The sequence below is a fragment of the Mauremys reevesii genome, linkage group 3 (genome assembly GCF_016161935.1).
Source record: "Mauremys reevesii isolate NIE-2019 linkage group 3, ASM1616193v1, whole genome shotgun sequence".
Classification (NCBI taxonomy): Eukaryota; Metazoa; Chordata; order Testudines; family Geoemydidae; genus Mauremys; species Mauremys reevesii.
The window spans coordinates 196,130,833-196,157,435 of record NC_052625.1 but is presented as its reverse complement, the minus strand read 5'-3'; the positions used below and the strand labels follow the sequence as shown (position 1 = coordinate 196,157,435).

The 26,603-nt window shown below is 44.6% G+C and overlaps 1 protein-coding gene across 1 annotated transcript in view; it reads right to left on the bottom strand.

Moving 5' to 3' along the window:
- The window catches only part of TFAP2D (transcription factor AP-2 delta), a 54,221-nt gene that overhangs the window by 13,162 nt on the left and 14,456 nt on the right, over positions 1-26,603 (bottom strand). Inside the window, exons 4-7 of the mRNA XM_039532108.1 lie at positions 25,058-25,223; positions 22,987-23,105; positions 14,759-14,900; positions 6,420-6,533 (exon numbers count right to left, since the gene is read on the bottom strand). Of these exons, the coding sequence (XP_039388042.1) occupies positions 6,420-6,533; positions 14,759-14,900; positions 22,987-23,105; positions 25,058-25,223 (541 nt within the window). The remainder of the gene's footprint in view (positions 1-6,419; positions 6,534-14,758; positions 14,901-22,986; positions 23,106-25,057; positions 25,224-26,603) is intronic.

Here is a 26,603-nt window from a genome sequence, read left to right as displayed (position 1 = left end):
CACAGGGAGGTTCTTTGAAGCTTTTTCTTGCTTTCAGCTTGCGTGAGCTTTCAGTTTTGCATTTGAGCAAACCTAGAAACTCTTATTCCTTCATTGGAACTATTCCTGACCTTAAACACATGCTTGAGCATCTTGATGAACGGGGGTCTCAACAAGAGAATGCCACTGCCTGATTTGAGGTGAAGAATTAAAATGTTGGAACATAAGAATTACCACACTCTGTCAGATCTGTGCTCCATCTGGTCCAGTATCTGGTCACTGGTGCTAGCTAGTCCCAGATGCAAGAAACTCTGCAGTTGGTAGTTATGGGATGAACTTGTTCCTAGATAAAAATTCCTCATTGTACCCAATAAAAAAGGGCTAGATTCTGCTTTGTACATGGGAGTTTATATCCCTTCCAAAGCTCTTGTTTATATTCTAATATTTACTATTCATTTATGTTGTCCATGTAAATGTGCAGTCTTTTTTCCCATCCAGTTAGACTCTTTTCTCACAATGCTTTTCTCCTTATCAGGTTTGAATTTGCCACCTTCCAATTTCATTCCACATTCCCTTGTTCTTGGCTTATGAGAAAGAATAAACAGACATTTCCAGTCCACTATCTCTATACTAAACCTGAGTGAAACTACATCCCTTTTTTTATTTTTTCCACCTAAAGTCATAATCAGCTCAGATTAGAGCAAGAGAGAGAGAGAGGCAAAAGCCTGATATTCTTCCTATGTTTGCCAAGATGTTTGTGACCTTTCAGAACAACTAGTGCAAGTCTGAAGTTTGTAACCCCCAATAACTATCTAGTGGTTTTGTCACAGGACAGAGAGCTTTGCATCATTATAAACTTCCTCATAGTACAGGAGGTAAAATGTAGTCCGAGAAAGATTATTATATTGGACTATAGCTGGGACAGCAGGTTTGTACTCTTGTTAAAAAATGTCACTGAATCGTTGATGACCACCAGTGGTCATTACCTCAGTTTTATTGTCTCATCTGGGAAATATTACGTTTGGAGAGCACTAAGCACATGATTGGCATTCAGATTACAAATAACGCCACTAAGGATTATCTTTGCAATCAAAAAGAGCTACCAATTTATTAAAAAAAAAAAACAATTTTGCAATGTCGATGTATATAATAAGAATGAATAATTAATACATTTCATGAGCATCAAAGCCCTGGACATTATGACAGAGTATAGGCCAATTTAATCCCTGCCATAAATGATTGCAATATCTTTGACTTTACTAGAGTCAGACCTACTTACATCAGTGGATAACTTGCTTGAATGAATAGGGTGATCACTTCATCAAGCATCAAAGGTGGTCCTCTGAGATGGACCAAAGCAAGGTCAACAATGCACAATTTTTTTTGTAAGGAAGAAAGGAATCATACCTTATCCAATGAAAGCAGTGGAAGCATAGAGTAGGGCAAATGTACGGTAGCTACTTATATCATCATTTGGCTGGGACATTTGAGCAGACTCCCCTGTTTTGGTAGACATTGCTCTGGGATCTTTAGTAACCAGTAAAAACCAGAAGCTTGGTTTTGTTTCTGTTCCAGTCAGTGGCCTCTGTAGCAGCCCAGGGCTCCATAGTAGTAAACTGGGGACATGACCTGACTCAGGAGGAAGAGTATCACCCACTATCAGCACAAAGAGCAACACTAAATCCCTAGCACCACTTCCTGCAACATCAGAGCTTTCCCCCGAAGGACTCCCAGTCAAGAAATGAACAGGCTTAACTGGGCTCAGTTTGTGAATGTCACAAAAGCTCACAGCCCGAGTTTGCGTCAATGTACACCACATAATGGAGGAATGATTAATAGTCTCAAAGGTAATAAGGATCTATTCTTTTTTAACAATATGTTGAACAAATAGGACCCGATTTTCAAAAGAGCTCGTCATCTAACATGCTCTTTTGCAAATCTGTCCTGTAGAATCTATAATCAGGGAGTGAGTCTCCCACTGGGATAGATGGTTTCTTCTCAGTGTAGTGGATGTTGACCAGCTGACCTACCTGTGTTGGGAGTCAAGCACACACAGGTCTTTCTGCTTATCGTGATCAAGTCCCTCCCTATCGCGAGGATAGTGATAAACAGCTACTTCTCTGTGTGACCACTAGAGGGCATAACAGCACCCTGGAATGCTAGCAACCATGTCTCAGGCTAAGATTTTGTCTCAAATATTTTTAATAAAAGGCATGGACAGGTCACAGGCAATAAATAAAAATTCATGGAAGCTGTGACCTGCCCCTAACTTTCACTAAAAAAATCCATGACAAAATGGGGAGGCAGGTTCAGCTCAGCATCCACTGCGGCTGGGGCTGGGGCTCCCTCGCCGCTGCGGTGAGTGGGAGCTCCAGGGTGCCCCCGACATGGCAGCAGAGCGGCTCTGGAGGGTTCCCGCAACCTATGGTGAGTGAGAGCTCTAGGGAGTCCCACCGCCATGGATGGGCAGCTGCAGGGGGTCCCTCCGCTGCCCACCGCATCTGGGCAGTGGCAGGGTCCACCTGCCACAGCTGGGAGTTGCAGGGTCCCCCCACCAGGGCAGGAGCTGGGAGCTGTGGAGGCAGGAGGGATGGCTGGGAGCTCCAGCCATGGGGCAGAAAATGTCATGGAGGTCAATGGAAGTCACACATTCCGTGACATAATTGTAGCCTTAACCATGTCTGAAATGTCTGGGATCAAAGTCTGGACAACATTTAATTTAAAGATGGATTCAAGCCCATCCCAACATTTCAAGGTGTTTGGATCCAGGAATTGGTTTATCCCATTATAGAGTTAGAGGACAGATCTGAAATCCTGACTCACGTTCAGATTACAACTGCCACTTCTCTAACCTGGGGAATGTCTGGTTGAAGCCCGTTTCTTATTTTAGTGTCCTAGATTTTTTACCCTCTTGACCTCACCTATTGACTGATGTAAACCACATCGAAGCCAAAGCCAATCAAGTGACCGGGGAAGGAAGTTCTGCCTTTAGGCTCCAATTCAGCAAGATACTCAATTTAAGCACCTGAGTAGTCCCACTGAAGATACGTTAAGCATCCTCAAGGATGCTAGCAGTTGGGGTTGAAGTCCCAGTGTAGCAGGTGTGACAAGATGGCCGATGTTAGTATGGTGGGTCCTGCGCTTTTCTTGACGGGGGGCTAAGACGCCACCCCTTGCCCCTGCTCTTGGGCACCGAGGGCCCCACTAGTGGCCCTGATAGGTGGGAAAGGAGGGAAGGGGGGAGGGGTCTGGCTTTGCTCCTCACTCTGAGTCCCAGTCCCTCTCAACCCCTGCAGGTTTCTTACCCTCTTCCCCCTTGGGTGGGGTTACTCCCAGTCCTTAGATTCTGGGGAAGGGAGTCTCCCTGCCCTGCTGGGGCAAAGTCTCTCTTACTTCAGTTCTCTGATCTTTCCAATCTCACATCACTCCTCCAAGCTTCAGTCCCCTCTCCTTCCTCCTCTTCTGACTGCCTGAAGCAGGGGATTTTATTAGGTTCCTGACAGGGCCTTACTTGACTGCAGGGGCTCCAATTAACCTGTAGCAACCCTCCCTAGTCTACAGGGAACCACACCTTAATTAGCCTAGGGCTTATATATTTCCCCTATACCACTCTCCCACTGCTCTCTGGCCCTCCTGTATCACACAGGGCAGCAAAGGGGAGGACAGGAATCTTGACTTCAGTATTAGGTCCGTCCCTCTGTGTCCCTTTTAAATCCCATTTAATGTAATGTGCAAAATATACCAAGATTAGCTGCATTGTGTCACATTTGCTCTGTGTGCATATAATGTGACTTATCCATTCCCTCAACAGGATGGTCCCATTTATATCAGCTTATGATTGATGGGATCTCTGTGTGTGTGTGTGTGCATCTGTGTGTGAGTAAAGGGGAAACAAGACCCTGGAGACACTGAGTACTGTATGGCTCAGAGGACTATTAATGGGAACTCAGTCCAGAATGGTACGGACTGAAAGCCATTACTCTTACAGGAGTTTGCCGTAAAAGAGAGTGGTATGTGTAGTTAGTTAATAGATAATGTGCCAGTAGATGGCGCTAGAGAGCAGGCAACATTGTTCCTGGGTTTTGTAGCACCAAATACAATTCGTTGGCATGATACACTCCAAATGGCTACTTGTGGGAGCAGTTTACATGCAGCTCTTGTGGTGTCCCTAGCCTCTGTTTGCCAGAAGCTGGGAATGAGCGACAGGGGATGGATCACTTGAGGATTACCTGTTCTGTTTATTCCCTCTGGGGCACCTGGCATTGGCCACTGTAGGAAGACCAGATACTGGGCTAGATGGACCTTTGGTCTGACCCAGTATGGCCACTCTTATGTTCTCATGTTTTCTTCTGTTAGCTCTTAGCAGATATCATTTGATGGCTGTTCAGTGGCTTACGTGAAATAATTTGATAGTTTCAATCAAGTTATTTAGTGGTTAATAAACAACTTGCACAGCCCAGTGCACCGCTCTGAAACCATTTCCTCCACTGGCAGTAACCAGAAGCTTTGTTGACAGTCTCAGCAGAAAGGCCAGGGACTGCTGAACCACAAAGACTTAATTATCCTCTCCCAATCTCCAGGTCAGGGCTGAGGTGTAGCAACAGGATGAGGTAAAGCTTCTACTGCTACTATCCCTGTCTTGTGCGAAAATACTTAAGGGTTGTCTGGCTGACATAGACCCCACCTGAAGCTCACAGTAGTTTATGTGCGAAGAGAGGAAGGATGATTTTGTAATCAAGATATAGACTAGGAATTGGGAGCTCTGGATTCCGTCCCCAGCTCTGCCATAGACCTTAGCCAAGTCACTAAGGCCATGGCTACACTTGCAAATTTGCAGCGCTGCAGCAGGGTGTGAAAACACACCCTCTCCAGCGCTGCAAATTGCAGCACTGCAAAACGCCAGTGTGGTCAAAGCCCCAGCGCTGGGAGCGCGGCTCCCAGCGCTGTATGTTATTCCCCACAGGGAGGTGGAGTACGGACAGTACTGGGAGAGCTCTCTCCCAGCGCTGGCGCTTTGACTACATTTAGCGCTTCAAAGCGCGGTCGCGGCAGCGCTGCTGCGGCAGCGCTTTGAAGTGCAAGTGTAGCCATAGCCTTAGGGTCCGATTTTCAAAGGTGCCTAAAGATGCAAATAGGTGTTAGGCCTGAATAGAGATGTAGCACAAAACCAGTTATGGCAACCTGACCGAAGTCAGGCTAACAGGGGTTTCTGGGTAATCCCTGAGTGGAAAAATACTGAGAGGCAGCATGTCTCACAAAGCGCCGGGAAAAAGTGAGATAAGTGAGGGGCTGCATTCCTGGCATATACCAGATGTGCTGGGTAGGAACAGTTCGTTTGAGGAACTGATAAGGAGCCAGACTCCCTGTATTCACTCCCTGTTTCTGTCTTAGGTTCGTTCTTAACTCCTGTCTTCCAGTTTCTGGTGCTTGGCAACCATGCCGATAAGAAAGTTGCTGGGGCATCACGACTTGCTTACATTATAAAGAAAGATAGATATGCTTTGTTACTAAGGTTTTTTGTTACTAACCAAAGGGGGGTGGGATATGGGTTGTGTGAAATGAATAATCTGTGACGCGACGGAACTGTCTATATAACCTATACTTAGTTGTAAAAGAGTTAGCTGGTTCTCTCTGGAGACGGGCTGCTCTATTGGTGTGTGCACTCATCAATAAAGAGCTTTTGATCGGACCTTGCTGGTGTTGCCTGTCTCTCTCTGCGGTCAGACAACGAACCTCGCCGTTTGGGGTGTCAGGGTCCCCAACATAGGCACCTAGTGAGATTTTCAAAAGTGCCTAACTAGCTCTAGTTTCAGTCAGAAGGAATTTGGCACCTCAGTGCTTTGGAAAACTCCACCAGATGTCTATCTGCATCTATAGGTGACTAAATACCTCTGAAAATCTGGCCTTGAATCTCACTGCACCTCAAGTGGTATGGGCAGGATAATACTTCCTTTCTTCCAGCCAAGGGGGCAAGAACCTTTGTAGAAGTGAGGGGGGCACCAGTTGTCTGCACCAACGTGCTGCACTGTAACTCCCCCAAGTGGACACTGTGGGTGCAAAGTGAAAGGTTCCTCCTTCACATTAAAGTAGCCCTGTTTGAAGGGGACTCTGTTAATGCAAACTAGGAGCCTTTTAGTTCACACCTGCAGCATCCACATGGAGGAGTTACAGCTCATCTCCCTGCTGTTCACACCCTTGTAGTCCGAACTGTGGGGAGGTAAGAGAACAGGTGCCACTGTATTTGAATGCAGAGTCTTTATGAGATCCAGCTTTGGAATTTTGTCCTTCTAAGCAGAAACAAAATATCTATCAGGTCCTATAGAAGAAATCCAGTTTAAAAGACTTCCCATCCACCTCTCCAAGATCTCTCCTATTCAGTTAACCTAAGCCTTTGTCTTTCTTTGGGAAGTTGCACCACAAAATGACTTCAAAGGTCATACCTGAAGTGTGTTAAATGTCTCTGGATGTCGAGGTCTAATATTGGAGTTGGTCTTGAGGATCCAAGGGGCGATCTGTCTTGACTCAATAGGTCCTGGAATTCTTTACATATTTGTCTAAAAGAAAAGAGGAATCATTTAAAAGGGATCCATGCATACCCACACCAGACATCATAACAAGTCAACATTATTGGTGTAGCATCTGTGAGACCAGCCCTAGCACAAAAATGGTTTAGAGTGCAATGATATACGACAGCAAAAAATGACCAAAAACATCAGTAGACAGAGACTGTCAGCAGCATCTTCACAAGTCTCTCTGTAGGACCCTGTCTAGATTAAAGAAACAGGTTGTGTTGGAAAACAGGTTTCCTGACCTGTTTTTACACATGATTTTTGCACCTAGAATGGAACAGTTTTAACACCTTTAAAGATGTGTTAGCTGGGTCAGCTAACACACTTTTAAAGGGTTAAATTTTGTCTACACTAGTGGCAGGGTATGTTTGAAAGCCTATTAACATGATAGGCATACCCTAAACTTGTCTGCAAAATTTGTACAGACACTATATAGGCAGGCAAGATGATATTTGCACGTGCAAACTGGCCAACTGTGCATAAAGTGCCTCGCCTAGTCCCCGTCCTGGGTCCTGCTAATCTATCTGTGGGTCATCTACAGTGTCTGAACCCAGGACCTATTACAACTCAACATAGACCTCCCTCCTAGGGCTGACCGGAGGACAGTAATTCCATTTTGCAGCAACTTTTGAAATCTGGTTTTGGTCTGCATCAAAAACTTTTGAATGTTTTCCCTGAAATGGAAGTGTGTCAAAATGTTCCCTTCAGGCTGAAATCTGAGCTCTGTGCCCATCCACTGGAATCAGGGCCTGCTCCAGACCCCAGTGCGCCAAGCGCGCGCTTGGGGTGACGTGCCGCGGGAGGGCGGCAGGCGGCTCCGATGGACCTCCCGCAGGCATGCCTGCGGAGGGTCCTCTGGTCCCGCGGCTCCGGTGGAGCACCCACAGGCGTGCCTGTGGAGGGTCCGCTGGTCCCGCGGCTTCAGTGGAGCACCCGCAGGCGTGCCTGTGGAGGGTCCGCTGGTCCCGCGGCTTCAGTGGAGCACCCGCAGGCATGCCTGTGGAGGGTCCGCTGGTCCCGCGGCTCCGGTGGAGCACCCGCAGGCGTGCCTGCGGGAGGTCCACCGAAGCCGCGGGACCAGCGGACCCTCCACAGGCATGTCTGCAGGAGGTCCACCGGAGCCGCGGGACCGGCGACCGCCAGACCACCCCCCGCGGCGTGACGCCCTGCTTGGGGCGGCACAATTCCTAGAGCCGCCCCTGACTGTAATTAGGCCTCATTCAGAGGAGAGTTTTTCATCCCACATCACTCTGACTTAGGCAGAGCAGGTATTTAAAGCAGCATCTCCCACATCTCACCCAAAGGCCCGCACCAGCAGGCTATAAAGTATAAGGAAGTTGCCCTTTTCTTTCTCTGTTTCCTCCCCTGCCTGATAAAACCTTATTCAAAACCAATAGGTCTCCACAAATATTTAGACAAAAATGTTCACACCAGCTGTATCATCTCTATTCCTGGGCTAAAGGAGCAACTCCATTAATTGGCAGCAATAGTGGGCGGCTATCCTCCTGCAGAACAGCCAGTGGAGGGGAGTGTGCAAATGTACATGACACAACTCTGCTGTTAAAATCATCTCATCCTGCGTATCCGAGGCCTACACAAGTTTGTGTCCTTTTAGTAACTGATTCCCTCAGGAGTCATCTATTGGGGGTGAACTTGGGATCTTCAATACCGCAACCCCCTTACGCTAAAGGTGGGACCCCATAAGCTATAACAGGCCAGCAACCTCTGTGCTAGTCTGGGTTTACCCAGCCTGCCTCTTGTAAATGGGGGCAGTGAATATGGCTCTGTGAGCTGACTTGTTGAAAGGTTTGCATCAGTGCAGACTTTTATCCAAAGAGAGGGATTCAGCACTTTTTCTGGTAAAATTACAGAGAAGTGTATGCATATGGAGTATACAGATTTAATGAATCAGGCCCTTAGAGGGGAAAAAAAGACTCTTTTAACAACAGAAATCAGTCAAGTGCTTTGGCTTATAAATGATCTAACACACCTAGGATGCCTGTCAGTTCTACCTCCAGGTTCTACCTGTTGGAAACGTTCAGCTTAAAAGTTGTTAGGATTTGACTACGGCAAGTGTCAGAACTGAGCCAAGTGCTCGGTTCCTATTTCTTCCCTCCTGACATGTCAGAAGTCGTTAACTAGGGCTGTGGATTGAGGGGGAGAAAAGCAGCTTTGCATTATACATGAAAACTGACAGAGAGCAGTAACCTACTTTAAAGTGGCTTCCCAGGCAGAGAAGTGTCTCTGGAAAAGCGACTCCATGGGGTTCCATAGTTATTCGCTCTAAGACAGCCTGTGATTCTGCAGGCAGCCCTGATGGAGGGATGGCACATGGGCCCGTGGTCCCAGGAGCAGACCAGAGAGTGAATTGTGACTCCAAGAGGCACAGTACTTCTCATGCTCTAAGGGAAAGCAAGTTACTACTCCTTTCCGTGGAGCGGCGTACTCCTCGCTCTGCATCCAGTCATCTACTCAGGCCAGGGAGCAAGTGGGTGGGGTCAGAGACCTCCCACTGCTTACCCCTTCGCCACCCACTGGCTACATTCCTTGCCGATGCTCTACCCCCTGCCTCCCTGCTCCCTTGCTTGCCGCCTGCTGTATCAGGCAAGTTGCCCCAGCTCACCTCATCATGGTCACAGTCACGGTCTGAGCAGCACCGAGCAGGGATGTGAGAGATGCTTTACTCCAATCATGGCCAAATGAGGACTGTTAACGACTTAGGGGGATACATTCCCAGAAGGGTTATTTCCTGTGCTGGGTGCAAGTTGCAGTCACAAACTTTACGCCTTTATTTCCATTGTACCCACAAAATTCACATCCTCACTTTTACGCCTGCAGCTGAATTTTGGGTGCAAATCAGTTGGGGCAAGTGCTCAGATGTCCAACCCGCTATTCAATTTTGCAAATGCAATGAAGGTCTGTGAATGGGAGAGTGGGTGTCTACCCAGCTGAATGTACACTCCTCAGTGGCTCCACCACAAATCTGCTCAATTCACATATGAAAACGTTATTTCCTTGGCTGCTGGCGATGGGCAAACCAATCCGTGTGATATTAGAACCAACCAGAACTCACACCCAAATTTCAGACCTGGCTGACCTGAAGTTCAAAAAAGTTTGACTCACTTTACGTGTATGTTAATGTGCATTAGAGCTGAGTCAAGAATTCCCAGGAAACCATTTCATTAGATGAATGTAGCCTCTTTTGCTACACCTGGAATATCTGCAGCTGTGAGTAGATCATTGTTTTCTAAAATCTTCTCTCAATACAGGACCTAAATTCAGGTGATGAACAACGTACCCGTAGTAATCTCTAATTACTTTCACTGATGCTTAAACAAATACTGGAGAAAGCAAACAAGCACCCATTGCTGGCTTAGAATAACTTACTCAAATGATAACTACTTATCGATCTATCTGTGTGTCAATGAAAGTAGCGCTAACGCATTGATCACCATAGGACCTTAGCTCCATAGCTGTATTTTGTGTCCTTAGGTGAATGATGGTCATGCAATGGAGTGGAAGATATAGAGCTGATGGCATAGCAGGACATCACCTGTTTTGTGCCAGAAGTTGGACAGGTTCCCACACTCCTTATGCAGTGGGTTATGTTGGGGCAACTAGGTTTTCAACAAGATGTGCTTAGAAGCTGAAGATCTCCCAATCTTTAATGTATTCATCCACAAACACCCGGTGAGGTAGGGAAGTGCTATTGCCCTTGTGTTACAGGTGGGGAACTGAAGCTCAGAGAGACTAAATGACTTGCCCAAGGTCATTCAAGAAGCCTGTGACGAAGCAGGAAACTGAACCTAGGTCTCTCTAGTCATAGCCTAGCACCCTAACCACTACACCATCTTTCCTCTCGCGCACACATCTCATAATAAGTTTTTGACTTGGAAAATAGTTCTTCTGGTCCTACATCATCATGCATCAGCTGATTAACAGTCAAAGTCATCAAGACATGTCCCCTGTGTTATAGCATTGCAGAGTTAGATGTTTTGTAAGGGTTTTACACCTTCCTCTGAAGCATCCGCCATTGGTCATTCTTGGCGACAGGACGCTGGACTATAGAGGCAATTGATCTATTGTCTCACAGCAGTTGTTCTCTTCTGGGATGTAACCATAAAATAAGCCTGTAGTGGGCTCCAGACCAGGTCTAAGAGGTGAGATGGGAAGCACCTCATGCAGTTTTGTACAGGTAGATATGCCTGCAGTGCATCTGGCTTGTCAATGGCTCTTTTGAGAATGAGGACGCTTTGAAACCGTGCATGCATGTGAAGTGGATCTGTGCTAGACTTGGGTAAATAATTTAAGTTGCATGTGGGCTTTTTGGCCCTGACAGAGTAATTGTATTTTATGGCTCCTTGGGGAATTGAAAGAGTTTAGCAAGGACTATCTGCCTCTGGTGTGGCTATGGATTTTCAACATTTGGTTATATCTACAGTGAATGCCAATCAAAGTGGTATCCTGTTTCTCTCCACTTTAAGTCAGTGGTATGAGTTTTGGGCTATTGCATGCAGGTGTTCTACAGCTTTTGATCCTGTAACACATGTGTGGTCACCTACAACTTCATGATTTTCCCTGGACAGTGCATCACAGCTTATTAGATTATAAACTCCTTGGTTCATGGACTTTTTTTGTTCTGTTTATATGGTGCCTAGTACAATGGAGTTCTGGTCCACAATTGATCATTCTGGGCATTACTGGAATACCAATAATAAATAATAGCAATTTTAAACTTCAGAGTCACTAAGTTTAGAACTCCAACCTTACTGCTCTATAACCAAAGTCCCCTACCGCTTGAGCTGAAGTGTAATGTTCAGCAGAATGTTAATAACTAATGCTAGTAAAATAAACAATCAAACAAATAGAAAAAAATTTTTTTGCTGATTTTTCAAAATTTCAAAAAATGTTAACATCTCCATGACATTCTTTGGTTGTTAAGAAATTTCCACAAGCTCATTGAAAAACCTGAACATTTTCATTGGGGAACTTTTGTCAACATTTTTCATATTTTATCAAGATCTCAAAATTCAGAAAATCTCATCAGCTCTATCAATAACACACAGTTAAGCAGTTCTGATTCTATCCAGTAGAGGGCAGTGCCCAGCAACCTACCCACCAGTTCATTTACTTCCTTAGTTAAACAACTACATATTTAATGGAAAAATAAAATAACAATGCCAGAGTAAGGCAGCTGACAGCGCTGGGTTTGTTAGAAAATATAATCAAAGAAAGAAGGCTTAGGTGGCTGAGACATGTACACCATACAGAAGATGGGAGGCATGCTGTGTGAGCACTGAACTGGATATACCCCAGGAGAAAATGAGGAAGGTCGAGGAAGAGCTGGCAGAAGACAGTGATAGAGGCTATTGAATGCACTGGCATCATGTTGGAAGATGTACCACAACTAGCCAGCAACTGTAATCAGTGGAGGAACTGAACTGTCAATGGCAGAGAATGGATTAAGGTAAGGTTAGACACAGCATATCCTTGAGTGTCTATGGTGCCCAAGCATTTCAGTTTAATTTCATAGAGTGTAACTATCCAGCCCGTCATAGTTGTCACTATGGTGTACACCATGGCAGCTATGAACTTCTTGTCAACTGCTAAGCTAAAGCTCAGATACCCCTTCTCCATGAGTATCGGCCCTGACACTTGAGCTAATGGAGAATGTTCATTAGTAGCATAATTATGGATGTATTATTTACTATAGACATTTGTATGATGCCCATTTTTGTAGTATCTGGGATCACAGTACCTTAGGGCCTATGATACTGTGTGGTGTAGTTCAAATTCCATCCAGTAGAGGGCACTTGTAACACACACCAGCCAGTTCATTACAATACATCAATCACCCCACATACAGTCAAGTATCAGGGGGTAGCCGTGTTAGTCTGTATCCACAAAAACAAGAAGAAGTCCAGTGGCACGTTAAAGACTAACAGATTTATTTGGGCATAAGCTTTCGTGGGTAAAAAACCTCACTTCTTCAGAGGTTTTATACCCATGAAAGCTTATGCCCAAATAAATCTGTTAGTCTTTAGCGTGCCACCGGACTTCTTCTTGTTTTTCCTACATACAGTATGATAAATGATATCTTTACTTTTAAAGGTAGGGTTAACTGACCAACTAGCGAGTACTTTTAGCTGATGGAGGGGAAATAGGACATTTCTATGACTCTGAAAATATGATAGCGTCATGGCGTCAATGGTTGCAATAAGGATCAGGGAGCATTTCCAGTTTAAATTGCCATTTACTTCCCTCTTTATTTATTTTGGTCCATATCAATGTATCGTGTATACAGAATGGGGGCTAAGTTATGACGTGGACTATGCATCTGCCCTGGGGTGTGCGGTGGAGAAGATAACCTCTTTACGAGGCCCCCGGATGGACTGGCTGGATTGTGGGTCTGGAGATGCAGAGGTAAATGGACTCTGTGTGTCCGCTACTCCTCACCATCTCTGCGAGCAGGTGGCTGGTAAATGTAGAAAGTGGCAGGGGAATGGGCTGACCTGTCCCCGCGACGGGCCAGCCAGTAGAGATGAACCAGCCTGGGGAGCATGGTAATTTGTTGGTGGTATAAGCCAGAGGCAATTTACTATCTCCCAAGGGGAAGGAGAGAGAATAGAAGAATTTGTGCCTCGGAGGGGTGTTGCTGACTCACCATGCCTCCTGGGGTACTTCTGGGGTGGTGCTGCTTACATATACCACCCCCTTGCTCAGAGCTATGCCTGGAGGCACAATCAAGTCCTAAATACTCAACGGTTTAACCAGAAGCATAGCGACGCAACTCCCAATGAGCTAAGTGGTGTTTTAGTAACTTCTGGGTTATTTACTTATTTCTACGTTTGTGAAATGCATCAGACAGCTGATATATGTGAGTGAAGAACGTAAGTAGAATAATAACAATACTTTGCACTCACATCTTCCCTTGTACCCAATGTTCTCAAAGGGCTGCAGTACCAGGAATGAATAAAGCTTGACGTCAAGCCAGTGATGTACATGAATATCCTGAGTCGCGCGTTGTTCTTAGTCCGTGAATGGAACTCTCATTTGCCTCAATAGGAACTGAGCACTAGATTTCATAGTCCTTGATGTGCTTTGCCACTTAGAACTCGAAGAAGTCTTGGCTCTGACTCACATATAGTGTTGGACATATAAACGATATGATGACAACAAAAGTCTGCTCTGAATAGACAAAGATACTTGTGGTCCAACAGTACATAAAAAATTGTAACCGTTGGTGTGTATGGACCATGAGGTCCAACTGGTCTGCATACCTTCTTCCCAGCAAATTATCTTTATTTCAGGAGTTATATTCTGGCCTGGTTTGTTCCCATTATTTCAGCCACCAATGAGGCTTGTGAACTGGGAATTCAGGAGGTCTGGCTTCAGTTCCTGGCTCTGCCACAGACTTCCAGTGTGATGTTGGGCAAGTCACCGAGGCCCCGATCGTTATAGGCATTGCTGTGGTCGGCATCACAATCCCTAATGTATTTAGGAGCCTAATCTCATTTGCAAAAGGGATTTAGGAATTTAAGAGTGTAAATCCCATCAACAGTCAGATCTAGACTCCTCAGTGCCTAAATCCCTTTTGAAAATCAGTTAGGCTCCCAGCTCAGTTAGGCGTTGCGAAGCTGAGCGCAGCAAGGCCTACATTGCTTTAAAAATCTTGGCCTTAATCACTTTGGTGGAGATCCTCAGTTGGTGTAAATTGTCATAGCTCCATGGACTTTAGTGGAGCTGAAACAATTGCACCAGCTGAGGATCTGACCCCCCCACCCCAGGTTCCTCAGTTCCCCCTCTGTGCATTGGGAATAATTATTAGTTATCAATTGTATTGTGTTAGCAGATTAGAGCCCTAGTACCATGGAGCAGGATTGTGCTGGACACCGTACAAACACAGAACGCAGAGCTGGCCTCTGCCCCAAAGAGCCTACATTTTAATAATGCTCCCTCCCTGTTTATGCCCCAATCCTGCAAAGACGTATGCACATGCTTAACTTCCTGCACTGTGAGCAGTCCCAGTGTAAGCTCTTTGGGTTAAATGCGGTATCTTACTGTGTTTTGACAGCACTTAGCACAAAGGGGCCTTGATCTCACTTGCGGCCTCTGGGGGCTATCGTAATACAAATAATAATAAACCTCCTATGATCCGAATGAAAAGCGTCTGGCCACATTGCTTGTGTTTAATGATTTTTCTTGCTTACTTTGTCGCTAGGATCATCTTTTTCCTCGCTGTCTGTTCTTTCTGTTCCATATGCTGCCTGGCAAGATGTTCTCCTACTGCCTTGGCCGGGAACTCTGTTTCGCAGGTGTAGCCAAAATCCCTGGCCAAATGTAAGGCTTCCCCTGGAGGCAGACAAAATGGGTCAATCAGTTTATATGAAACTTTTTTTTAAAGAATTTTTTCAGCTATATATATTTTTTTAAAAAAGTAAGCTCAACAGGTCACTGCAGTGTGACTACGCCCTTGATCTCAGTTACTCCAGCATAACTGAGATCAGATTCTGGCCTCTTGGCCCTGTGGCCCAGGTATGAGGCACTGTGTAAGGAATGGAGGGGCATGGTGGCCACTCTTCCAGCCTTTCCGTTGGAAGAGCAGTTCGGAAAAGGCTGCAGTGAAGTCCTGCTGGTGAGAAGATGGATTCCATCCATCTCACCCCCTCTGCGGGGTCCTTCCCCCATTCCCTGGAGTCTGATTACTGAGGCTTTGTGCGGGTGGGTAGAGGATTTCACTTCAGCTGCATAGCTTTGAATTTTCCTTTGTGTGTTTATTGATTGGGTGGGTTTCCCCAGTTTAATTTCCAGTGAAACCCATCTTAAGTGAGCAGCTAAGGGATCAGCAAATACCAAGAGGTGGGGCCAGATTCCCTGAACCTGCTGGAGGGAGGTGTCAATTACACTAATACCTCTTTCCATTTAGAGGGTGATGCTACTGTCATCTCTCGTAAGTTTTTTTCTGCCACAGGAACATCTTCAACTTCCACATGCAGCTCCCCCACTGTCTACATAAATCAGGTTGTCACGCACCTAACGGCATGCATAAACCAATTCAATTCATGCACTGATCACATGACACTCGTTACGTGACATAAGTCGACATCGACTTTTGCAAGCACAATCTGTTTGTGGGTGCTCAAAACCAATGGTTCTCAACCTTTGCAGACTACTGTACCCCTCTTGGGAGTCTGATTTATCTCGCGTACCTCGCTTACAAAATCAGACATAAAAATACAAAAGAATCACAGCACACTATTACTGAAAAATCGCTTACTTTCTCAGTTTGTCTGTATGAAATTTTAGTTTGTGCTAACTTCGCTAGTGCTTTTTATGTAGCCTGTTGTAAAACTAAGTGATCACATACTCGTACGGGGTGGTGTGGTGTGTCTTTCGACTTGAGAGTTCTCTAATCGTCTCTCTAAATCTAGCGTCAAACTCCGCGCTCTTCCGGTCCGGTCGAGAACTCCACAACACCACGGGGGGTGGTGGTGAGTCGACAGGAGGAGCGGGGACTCGATCCTGCGGCGTCTGGACGGGTAAGTAGTTCGAACTAGGGTACTTCGAGTTCAGCTACGCTATTCACGTAGCTGAAGTTGCGTACCCTAGTTTGACCCCCGCCCTTAGTGTAGACCTGCCCTAAGCCAATATCTAGATGAGTTGATGTACTCCCTGGAAGACCTCTGCATACCCCTAGGGGTGCGCGTACCCCTGGTTGAGAACCACTGCTCAAAACCATATTTTGCCTTGTATGTTAAAAGCATTTATTCTGGATCTGGAATGCAAGAGTATACTCCTGAACTGAACAAAGGAAATGCCCCTGCAAGCTAAACATACTGCTGAGTTGGAAAAAGGAAACTGGTTTCTACTATTTGTACAGCACCTAGCGTAACAGAATCCTGATTTAGAGCTGGTTGGAACATTTTCCATGAAATCTGATATCATCAATATATGATATTTTGTCAAAGCTGAAATGTTTTGAGGAGACATGTCATCCAGTGATTCTTGGTCATGTCTGACCAGAGAGAGAGACAGAGACTGAATTGAAAAACGCAAGTTTTCAATCTGAAAACACCTGTTTCAACACAAATTCCATTTTCTGAAACATTCAATTGGTTTAGTTTTGGTTCCACGTTGGAATAAAAAAACCTTTGGGAACCTCAAAAGTTGTCGCTAATCAGAATTGTCGTCCTCCCGACAACTCGGTTTTGATCCTGACTGGGGCCTCTGGACACTAATGCAATACATATAACAGCCCTGATTCAGAAATGTATTTAAGCTCATGTCTAACTTTAGGCGAGTGATCGGTGCTAATGACTCCAGCAGAACTACCTATGATGTGGTTAAATTTAGGAAGGAGACTGCAGTGAAGGGGGGAATGCTCAGGGATTAGAGATTTCTAGGGATGAGCTGGCTGTAGCAGAGTGTCCTGGGAGTTAGGACTGTGGTAAAATCCATGCAATGTAAGACCATGCTTGAGCTGGGGTTCAAGGCTAATTCTCCCTTGCATCTACACTAAACGTCTTGATCTGCTAGATAGTAATATTTCATTGGATTATATGTGCTACCATCGTATGTGAAGTTATGAAGTTTGGCTATGTATGTGTTGCTAAAACATGTCCTGAGATTGAAAATACCCACAAGCAGCCTTTCAGGTACGACAGTAAAAAAAGTGAATGGCTTACTGAGGAAATGCACACGAGCACAAGGATTATCCAGGAACTGTGTACAATGGAAACCTCTCAGAGATAGCACTGCACAGTGGGAACTGTTTGACCCAGGTCACAGCAAAAGAGCTTTCCAGCAAGTGGGGAGAAGATATAAAAGGGGGGAAATGACATTATGGCGGGTCCTCACTCACCCTAGAACAATACACCTGGAAACATCTGCGAAATAAAGACTGAACTGTGGGAAGGGGAAGTGATGGGCCCTGGCTAGAAGGATCTTTAGCCTGTGTTTGAAAACCTGGAAAAACCAAGGCAACTTTTGCCTTAAGAATCTGCCAGACTGTTTATCACTCAGGGTGAGAATTTGCTAATTTATATACTACCTATTTAGTGTGTTAAGATCAGCTTGCAGGGGTTTTTTATTTACTAAGGTAATCTGCTTTATTCTGTTTGCTATCCCTTATAATCACTTAAAATCTACCTTTTGTAGTTAATAAACCTGTTCTTTGTTTATTCCAAAACCCAGTTTGTGCAATTCATAACTGGGGTTGGGGGCAAAAAGCTGTGCATCTCTCTCTCCACATTGAGGGAGGGGGCAGATTTCAATGACCTTATGCTGTACCGTTCTCTGTGCAGCGCAAGACAATACAATTTTGGGTTTACTCTCCAGAGGGAGAGTGCACTTGAGTGCTGGGCAGTTCCTTAGCTGAGCCTTCCCATGCAGAGCTGATCTCAGCATCTGTGTGAATATAGCTGTAGCTGGGTGTGTCTCTTCCTGTGTGTGTGCTGGAAAAGAGGCTTGAAAGCCTGTCACAGCAGTACAGAGTAAGTGGAACCCAGGCTGGTGGGACAGGCAGGCTCAGTGGTATCCCAGTTCCAAGTGGCACCCCGCGGGGAACCCATCATACTCTCTATCCCAACAATCTGCAATCCACTCTATTGAAAACAGAAGCTCCCCCGCTCCCCACTTGGCAAATGGCAGTAGCTGAGGTCAGTCAGCACTAACCCATTCTGTTCTGATCACCAATTTGCAAGCACACTATCAGTCAGCGAGCCTCCTGGGTTTGCAATGGAGAATGAACCGATCAAGCCTTTTGCAAAGTGAGCTGCTTCCTGGTAATGTGCAAAATGGGCAATATAGATTTTCCACAATGCACCACAGTCCTAGGGCTAGAGCAGCCATATTTTAGGGTGGGCACTCAAGGGACTCTGGGATATGGTTATTTTGATTCGGGTCTTCACACTGCAGTGAGGACGCCAGAACCCTAGGTTCGAGCATGGTTCAGAAAATTTTGAACCTAGGGTTAAAATACAATGTAGATGCTCAAGCCCAGGGTTCCCTAGAACAAATCAGCTGATTTGATTCCCACCAACCCTGGGCTTACATTGCAATGTAGACATACTGAGACTCCAGCCGGGAAAGTCCTGGGAGTGGCCTCCCAAAGCAAGAAAGGCTCCAGGCAGCAAGGCCTGGGAGAAGGAAGAGAAACTTTTGTTTGTGTGGAGTACTTGCCACATACGGAGGGTACATGGGAAGCAGCCAGCCGTGTTACGGGGCCCAGAATAATAATGTTAGCATTTGGATAATATTTTCAAAAACATGCAGGCAAATGGAAAGCAAATGGGATTACAATTGTAAATACTTGTTCACCAATTCATTGCATGTATATTGGACCACTGCTGAGTACATAGCTGTGTTGACACTTATGCCAAGGGGATTATAATTTGAATTTTATATCTTGAGTTGGGACTCTGGTTCTGCTTGGGTGCTACTTCCGTACAAATTAGGCGTAATAACATCTATCTATCTAGCTAGCTAGCTAAATGTATGTGCATATATGTCTGCATGTGTTGTGTGCATATATATGTCTATATTCACACATACACATAACTTTAAAATTATGTATTCACTGAAAAGAGAAAACTGATTATCGCGCTTTACTGAGATGTGCCATGTGAAAAGAGCTTTCTATGTTAAAATGTCAGGTTCTAAATATTGTAGCCTGTAGGGTATGATTCTTCACACACCCTCATTGTTGAACAAACCTGAGGTTTTGTCCCAGTACCAGAATGCTGTTTATTTAGATGCAGCTCTTATAATGTCTTTATATACATGCCGGGGTTGCACATTATTTTGATTATTGCTTGAGGGAGTTCTTAACTGTACACAGCATTGAAAAATAAGAAACACACTGCATGAAATTTCACTTAAAATGTTTCCCTTTTTTCCCATCAAAATTCTCACAAAAAATATTAATTGGAAAATAAATGGAAGTTTGGAAAATGTGGATGAGCTGTATTGGGTCTCCTTTTACATCTGCTTATGATCTTGATGATGTCACCTTGGTTTCTTCCTTTCCTAGCTTGCTATTGCTTCTTTCAGTGGAGGACTAGTCCCTCCACGGTAAAGATGGATGCTAGCTTCCCATTAAAAGCCCTGCATTTTCCAATCAATTGCCCTGTTTAAACACAAAAAAATGACTTCGTTGCTAATAGCCAGAGCATTTTCCTGAGTCAGAGACAAAAGACGGCATCAGAGACCATTCATTATTTCCCATTAAATCTGGGGTGCTGCCTTGTTTACAGCTATAGCCGGCACTGAACGGCAACACGTTCCTATAACGCTTGACAATTGACCGGAAAGATTTGCATGATTGAAAGGGACAGTTGCTGAGGCTGAGCTAACACAGACAGCTCTGGAAAGCCCCACTGGAGGGACCAGGCTGTGTACCTTGACAGGCTTCTGACGGCAGGTGCAAGGAGCAGCGTAAAGCTCTCCTGGGCCTAGCCAAGACTGAGGGATGCTCCTATCTGGAGTGAAGGCAGAGGCAGGGTCCCAGGAGATAGCTCTGGATCTGAATGTCCTCTCCTCCTTGGCTTTACCCCCATCTGATGCTACTATCCAGCAGAACTCCTATACAAGGAGTAGAAGTGGGGGTGGAAGTTGTCTTTCCACTCACTGGATGGGAAGGGAGGAGGGAGGGGCGTGAAAACAACGGCTAAAGGAAGGGATAAGAAAGAATATGATGTTTTATATCAGGGCGGACAAAAGAGCCGTTTTCCCTGCTGACCTATTTACCAGGAAGTGCAGCGCTTGGGAAGGGATACCGAAGAGATGATCCTTGAAAAGATACGTGTAGGGGTACAATAAAACTGGTGTCTTCATGGGGTTTGGCAGAAAAAATCCTGGGTAAGCCTTGGATTTTAAGTCTTATTTTGCTTTGCTTAAAGTTCCAACTGCTTGATAGTCACTCTTGGATTTTTCACCTTGTGAAATGACAGTGTGGCTGGCTTTTTCCCTTCCATGGGGGAGCCTCTCCAAGCAAATGTGATCTCTGCACTCCTGCATGCTTCCTTCAACCCACCCCAGGGCTCCACCCCAGGAACTTTGGCTGTAAGAGGATAACCCGCTACTCTGTGAGCTAAAGGACTAGCTCAGTACTGTTGCAGACTGATAACCCACTTATCTAAACCAGGCCCTGGAAGGGACATTCTGGCACAGGCTGCAGTATAATGAGGTCCTAAGTCGGTGGGAGATTGTGCCTTTGCTGGGGTAGACCCACGTGTGGATTTTACTCCCTCCTGAAATCCATCACATTCAACCAACTTGGTTTATTGGTTTCAACTTCAGCAAGGCCACTTGAAAAGAACGCTTAGCCCTGACTCTACGTGCCCTGGACAGAGAAGCGGAAATACACTCCGAGGAAAACGCATCCAACCAGAGCAAACCAGCCACCCTCCTCTGCACAAAAGAAGCCACACAAAACAACATTTCCCTGCTTCAGCTTCCACAAAAACCACATCCCCACCCGTGAAATGCACAGAACTTCCGCAGTGAGGTGAGCTGTGTGATGGGCCCCAAAGATCCAGAGATTCCGGCAATTTCAGACCCAGGGAAGAGGAAGAGTGAATTCCTAAGGACTCCATGGAGTATTTCCCTGCTGGTGGCTCCTTCTGTTATGTACCCAGAGAGCTCTTCCTCAAGCACCTCTTCTCTCCTCTCGTAGGCCTGGTTTGACATAAGTAACTTGCCTCATTTCTTAGTGGGCATAACTGGGAAGGCGAATGGAAGGTTAAGTTGCAAACAGGGGCTGGACAAACAGTACGCTGGAGTCAGGGGGTCTGTGCTAGCTAAGATAAGCAGCAGCACCCTGATGTCAGGGACTACGGACAAGATAAACTTGGAATGTAAATGAACAGCTCATGGACAGACCATGCTGTGCAGGGATTGGTTCCTGCAGCGAGACCAAGCCATTCCAAAAATGTGTGATTTAATGTACAGTAAATTCCATATAATGTGTAAATGTATATAAAGGAAGAGATTGTTTGTGTAACTTTGCATGTGCGGTACACCCTATACCCACCCCCCTGTGATTGAGGCTGATCAACTCAGCGTTGTTTTGCTCTATGCCAAATAAAAGTACCCGAGTGACAAAAGCCAGAGTTGAACTGAGTGGTTTGGATCCCAGAGGACTGGATGAAGTGTTCTCTCAGAACTGGACAAGATGTTCTGGATAAGCTAAATGGAAAAGCTTTTGGAGGGAATCCCAACTCCTCTATATCAGCATGAGAAAGGCGGCCTTTCAAGTAGGCTGATCTCAAGCTATTTAGGGCGTTATAGGTCACAATCAGCATCTTAAACGCCACCTGGAAACTAACAGGCAGCCAAGGCAGATCCTGGAGTGATCTGGGCAAATCCACAATGCAGACCAGGCCTAAATCCCAATCTAGTCATATGTGCTGAGTGGGCTTGATCATACGAGGAGCTAGGTCCCTCCTGCCAGGTGCTACGTGTTCTCCACTCCCACACTTGTGGTGACCATTCCATTTTCCCATTTTCAAACCTGAGACGCCCTGTTTGCTTCTGAATGGACATGTAGGGTATTATCCCGTCAAGTGCTCAGCTCCCACTACATCAAGGGGAGTGGAGAGCTCTCAGCACCTAGGAGGAGTTGTTCCTTGCCTCTCCGGGGCACAGAGCTGCTCAGGACCAAGCTACAGGCCAGCAATTATCAGCAGGGAGTGCTTGCTGAATGCCTTGCAAACTGCAGATAAATCCTGGGAAATCTTAAGCTGCTCATGGGCAATTCTAGGTTTGAAAAAAAAATTTTTATCACAAAAATTCTTTGTTGAAAAATGTGTCCCCTTTTTTGGGGAAAATGTTCAAGATTTTGAACCAGCTTTAGGCAATTCATGAAGAGACACACAAAAAAAGGACACATTTGCCAGAAAAATAGTCCCATCTGTAGAATGGGTATAGAATCCTCATCTACCTCACAACAGCACGGTGATGCTTCTTTGGTTAATGTGTGAAATTCCCTGGTCAGAAAGCATCATATAAATGTGAAGGGAAGCATGGTTTAATGAATAAGCTACTGGACTGGGGGACAGGAGACCTGAGTTTTAACTCCTGTCTCTGCCAGTGATTCCCTCATGAACTTAGGCAAGTCACTGTGCATCTTTGTACAAAATGGGATAATGATATTTAAATCCAGGGATGAAAGGTGTCATATCGATGCAAATTATTACATAGACAAAGATGGGTGAGGTGATATATTTTGTTGGACCAACTTCTGTTGGGGAAAGAGATAAGATTTCGACCTCCCTCAGAGCTCAGAACTTGTCTCTTTCACCAACAGAAGCTGGTCCAATAAAAAGATATTACCTCATCCACCTTGTCTTCTTAATATTCTGGGGCCAACATGGCTACAACACTGCAAATGTATTATTACATGACAGTATTATTATATTATGATATTACAAAAGCCTACCTTCAACCAAGGATGTCAGAAGGGTGACATTTGCTGCTTTCCTTCTTCCTGCAGGCAAATTCAGTCCCAGTCTGTCCAATTTTTCTCGCAAACAGCGCCCCCCATTCTTGGATTTTGCTCTGTCGTGATAGAATGGGATTAAAAAAAAACCACCCTGATTTTATTCACAGATTCATAGACTAAAGGTCAAAAAAATCCCACTGTGATTATCCATTCTAACCTCCTGTATAACACAAGCCATACAACTGCTCCAACATAGTTCCTGAAGAATATCTGTGTATTCATTTTACTTGTTTGTTCATTACATGCCAATCTAAAATTTCCGTTCACCTCTTTTGCTAATCTAGGGTCTATCCCACCACTGCTGATGTCAATGAAAAATCTGTCAGGGACAGATCCTTATTCCCTTACTCACGCCGAGTAGTGATTTGCTCTAGTAGTGGCCCCACTGAATTACCACTTGGGTAAAGTGATATTGAGCATGGGTACGGTGATCAGAATCTAGCTTTAAATTACTTCAGGCTGTGATGTTCAGCACAGTCCTGAGCAAAGGGTTTCACATAAATTGCTCCACCCTAAAAGTAGCCTCCTGAACAGAACTGGACAAAATTTGTCTGTTGAAAGTTTTTCTGGTGCAAAATGCAGATTGGGCAACACTGAAACGTTCTGCAAATTCATGTTGATTCCAAGACATTGTTCTTTTTGAAACATCCTCACCTCTGAAAAAAAATCCAGACAAATAGACACAGGGGATTTTGATATTTCCTATCTGAAATGCTTCAATTTTTCTGTTTGAAATAACTTTTTTGGTTTTAAATGTTATTGAATGCTATTTTGAAACAATCCAGAAGTCTTTTTAAATAGTCAACATTGAAACAAAACATTTAATTTTGTCAAAATTAAACACTTTGGTTGGTCTGAAACTAAAATTCTTTCTTTTTGCTTCTCTCAAAATTAAAAAAAAATGGTTTTGGTCTAATCCAAAATGATATTTTTTTTTTATTTTTATTTTGTTTTACTTTTTTAAATCCACAAGGAATCAAAATACCTGTTAGTGACCCAGCTCTGCTCAAGAGACTTTGGGTATGTCTACACTGCATCGTACACCTGGACTCAGTGTTTCCAAGCCTGCACTTGAGCCTCCACACTGCATTGGAAACCTGGGCTTACACCTGCTGGACCCAGGTCTCACAGCTGTAGTAATGTGTCCATGCCTCAGTATAGAAACTTTCTTGCTTGGGTCTTTGCTTTGACCTGTGTCCACACTGAAAAAGAACAGGGCTTGGGCTTATCCCCCGTAGCAGAGACCTAGAAGCTAGGTGCAGAATCAGACAAATTTGTGTGTGGGCAGAAGGGTCGTTGGTCTCAAACCTGAGTTACCCCCCAGGCTCACTATGGAGTATTGACATACCCCTTACACGCACCCCTCTGAGTCACAATCCACTCCCATTTTCCCCTGGCTATGTGAGGTGTAATAAGTTACTTCACTCTTTTTAGTCGATCAGCTTACTGCTTGTTGCAAACTGAGGCAGCTCTTCTGGCTGGTGAGTGGGGCAGAGGGGAGACAAGACCCTACCCACTGTTCCCTTCTCACTGCCCCATTGTCCCAGAGTGGGGAGAATCGAGCAAGTAGCACCTGCTCACTCCATCCTGGCTGGAGTCAAAATCTGAGGAGGGTTGGATAGGGGGCCTTACTCCCCCATATTCCCTTATGCAGCTAAGCTGTGACTAGGGCTTGCTGAAAATTTTCCATCAACATTCTTTTTCAACAGGAAATTAGTTTTTGGACTAAATGAATTTTTCCACACAAAGGGCCTGCTTTCCATGGAACATTTGGTCTTGCCAATGAAAAGCTGATTTTTCTTTTTCTTTCTTTTTTTCCTTTTTTTTTGATGAAAAGTCCATCTTTTTCTGCAGAAAATGTTGATGAAAAGAATATTTGTCTTTGTTTTCACCTGCTCCCCTCCCCCCCATTTTCTGATCTACTCTACCGATGATGATCTAGACAAAAGTTTATGAGGAAAAGAATGACAGTGCTACCTTGACTCTGCTACACCTGACCTCAACTTACCTTCTCAAAATGCCTCCCAAGAGCGAAGCATTGAGGCATTCGGGTGGAGAGAGGCGCCTCTTCACCTCTGCAATGGTCACTTTGTATTTAGAAGTGGAGCTGAGTAGAGATAAGCGCCCGGGTACAGAGCAAAAAAGATCTGTGGGGTTAACAACACAGGTACCACCTACAAAACAAAAGACACATGCCTTAGGTTAGAAGATGGAATCAAAGTACAATCTCTAAGATGTTTTTCTTTGCTTTGACAAATACAGGCACAATTGTGCACTTTTCTTTCTTTCTTTCTTTCTTTCTCATTCTACAGTTTTCAGAAGACCTACTAGATTGAAATCTAATAGGCGGAGGAAATGAACCAATTTTTTTTTAAATCATAAACTTTAAAGATAGAAGACACCATTATGATTATCCAGTCTGATCTGCACAACACGCTGTGTAATGTCAGCCAAGGGTGCTGGAACAATTTTTATAGTGGGGGTGCTGAGAGCCATTGAACCAAACTGTAAACCCTGTATATGATGGAAACCACTTCAAGTCAGGGCGTGCTACAGCACCAACTGCACTCCTACTTCCAGCACCTCTGATGTCAGCCAGTGATTCCTGCATGTAGCATGACAACAACTTATGGCTGAACTAAAGCATCTGCTTTAGACAGCTAGTCATGATTTAGAAACTCCTCAAGTGATAGAGAACTTACCACATCCCTTGGTGATCTGCTCTGATGGTAAATTACTCTCACTGCTAAAAGCTGCATTTTAACATTCACAAGATAGTGTATAACAGGAGTCGGCAACCTTTCAGAAGTGGTGTGCTGAGTCTTCATTTTTTCACTCTAATTTAAGGTTTTGTGTACCAGTGATACTTTTTAACATTTTTAGAAGGTCTCTTTCTATAAGTCTATAATATATAACTAAACTGTTGTTGTATGTAAAGTAAATAAAGTTTTTAAAATGTTTAAGAAGCTTCATTTAAAATTAAATTAAAATTCAGAGCCCCCCGGACCGGTGACCAGGACCTGGGCAGTGTGAGTGCCACTGAAAATCAGCTCACATACCGCCTTCAGCACATGTGCCATAGGTTGCCTACGCCTGGTGTATAACATCAATTGGGAATACTGGTATCCTATTTAGTCCAGGAGAAATGGTCATGTTACAATTACTTTTTTTTATCGGAATGGTTCCAAAGGTCTCAGAACCTTCAAACACTCTGCCTTCCATTAGGCCAGCTCTTCAGCTGGTGTACCTTTCGAGGTCCCTTCCAGTTCTAGGAGATAGGTATATCTCCAATTATTATTATTATATTATTATATAGATCTACTTATTTCAAAATAAGAGGCAAGTCCTTTGGATATTTTACAAACCATCAGACTGTACTGAAATTAATGAAATGTTAATATTTCTCTCTCTCTCTCTTAAATTAAACCCATATGTGCACAAGCAATTGACACTGAATAAATAATTGTTCATTTAATATGAAAATATTTTGGTCTCACCTTGGCTTTCCTTCCCTAACCTGAGCTTATTGAAAACCTTGTCATTAATCTGTAGTT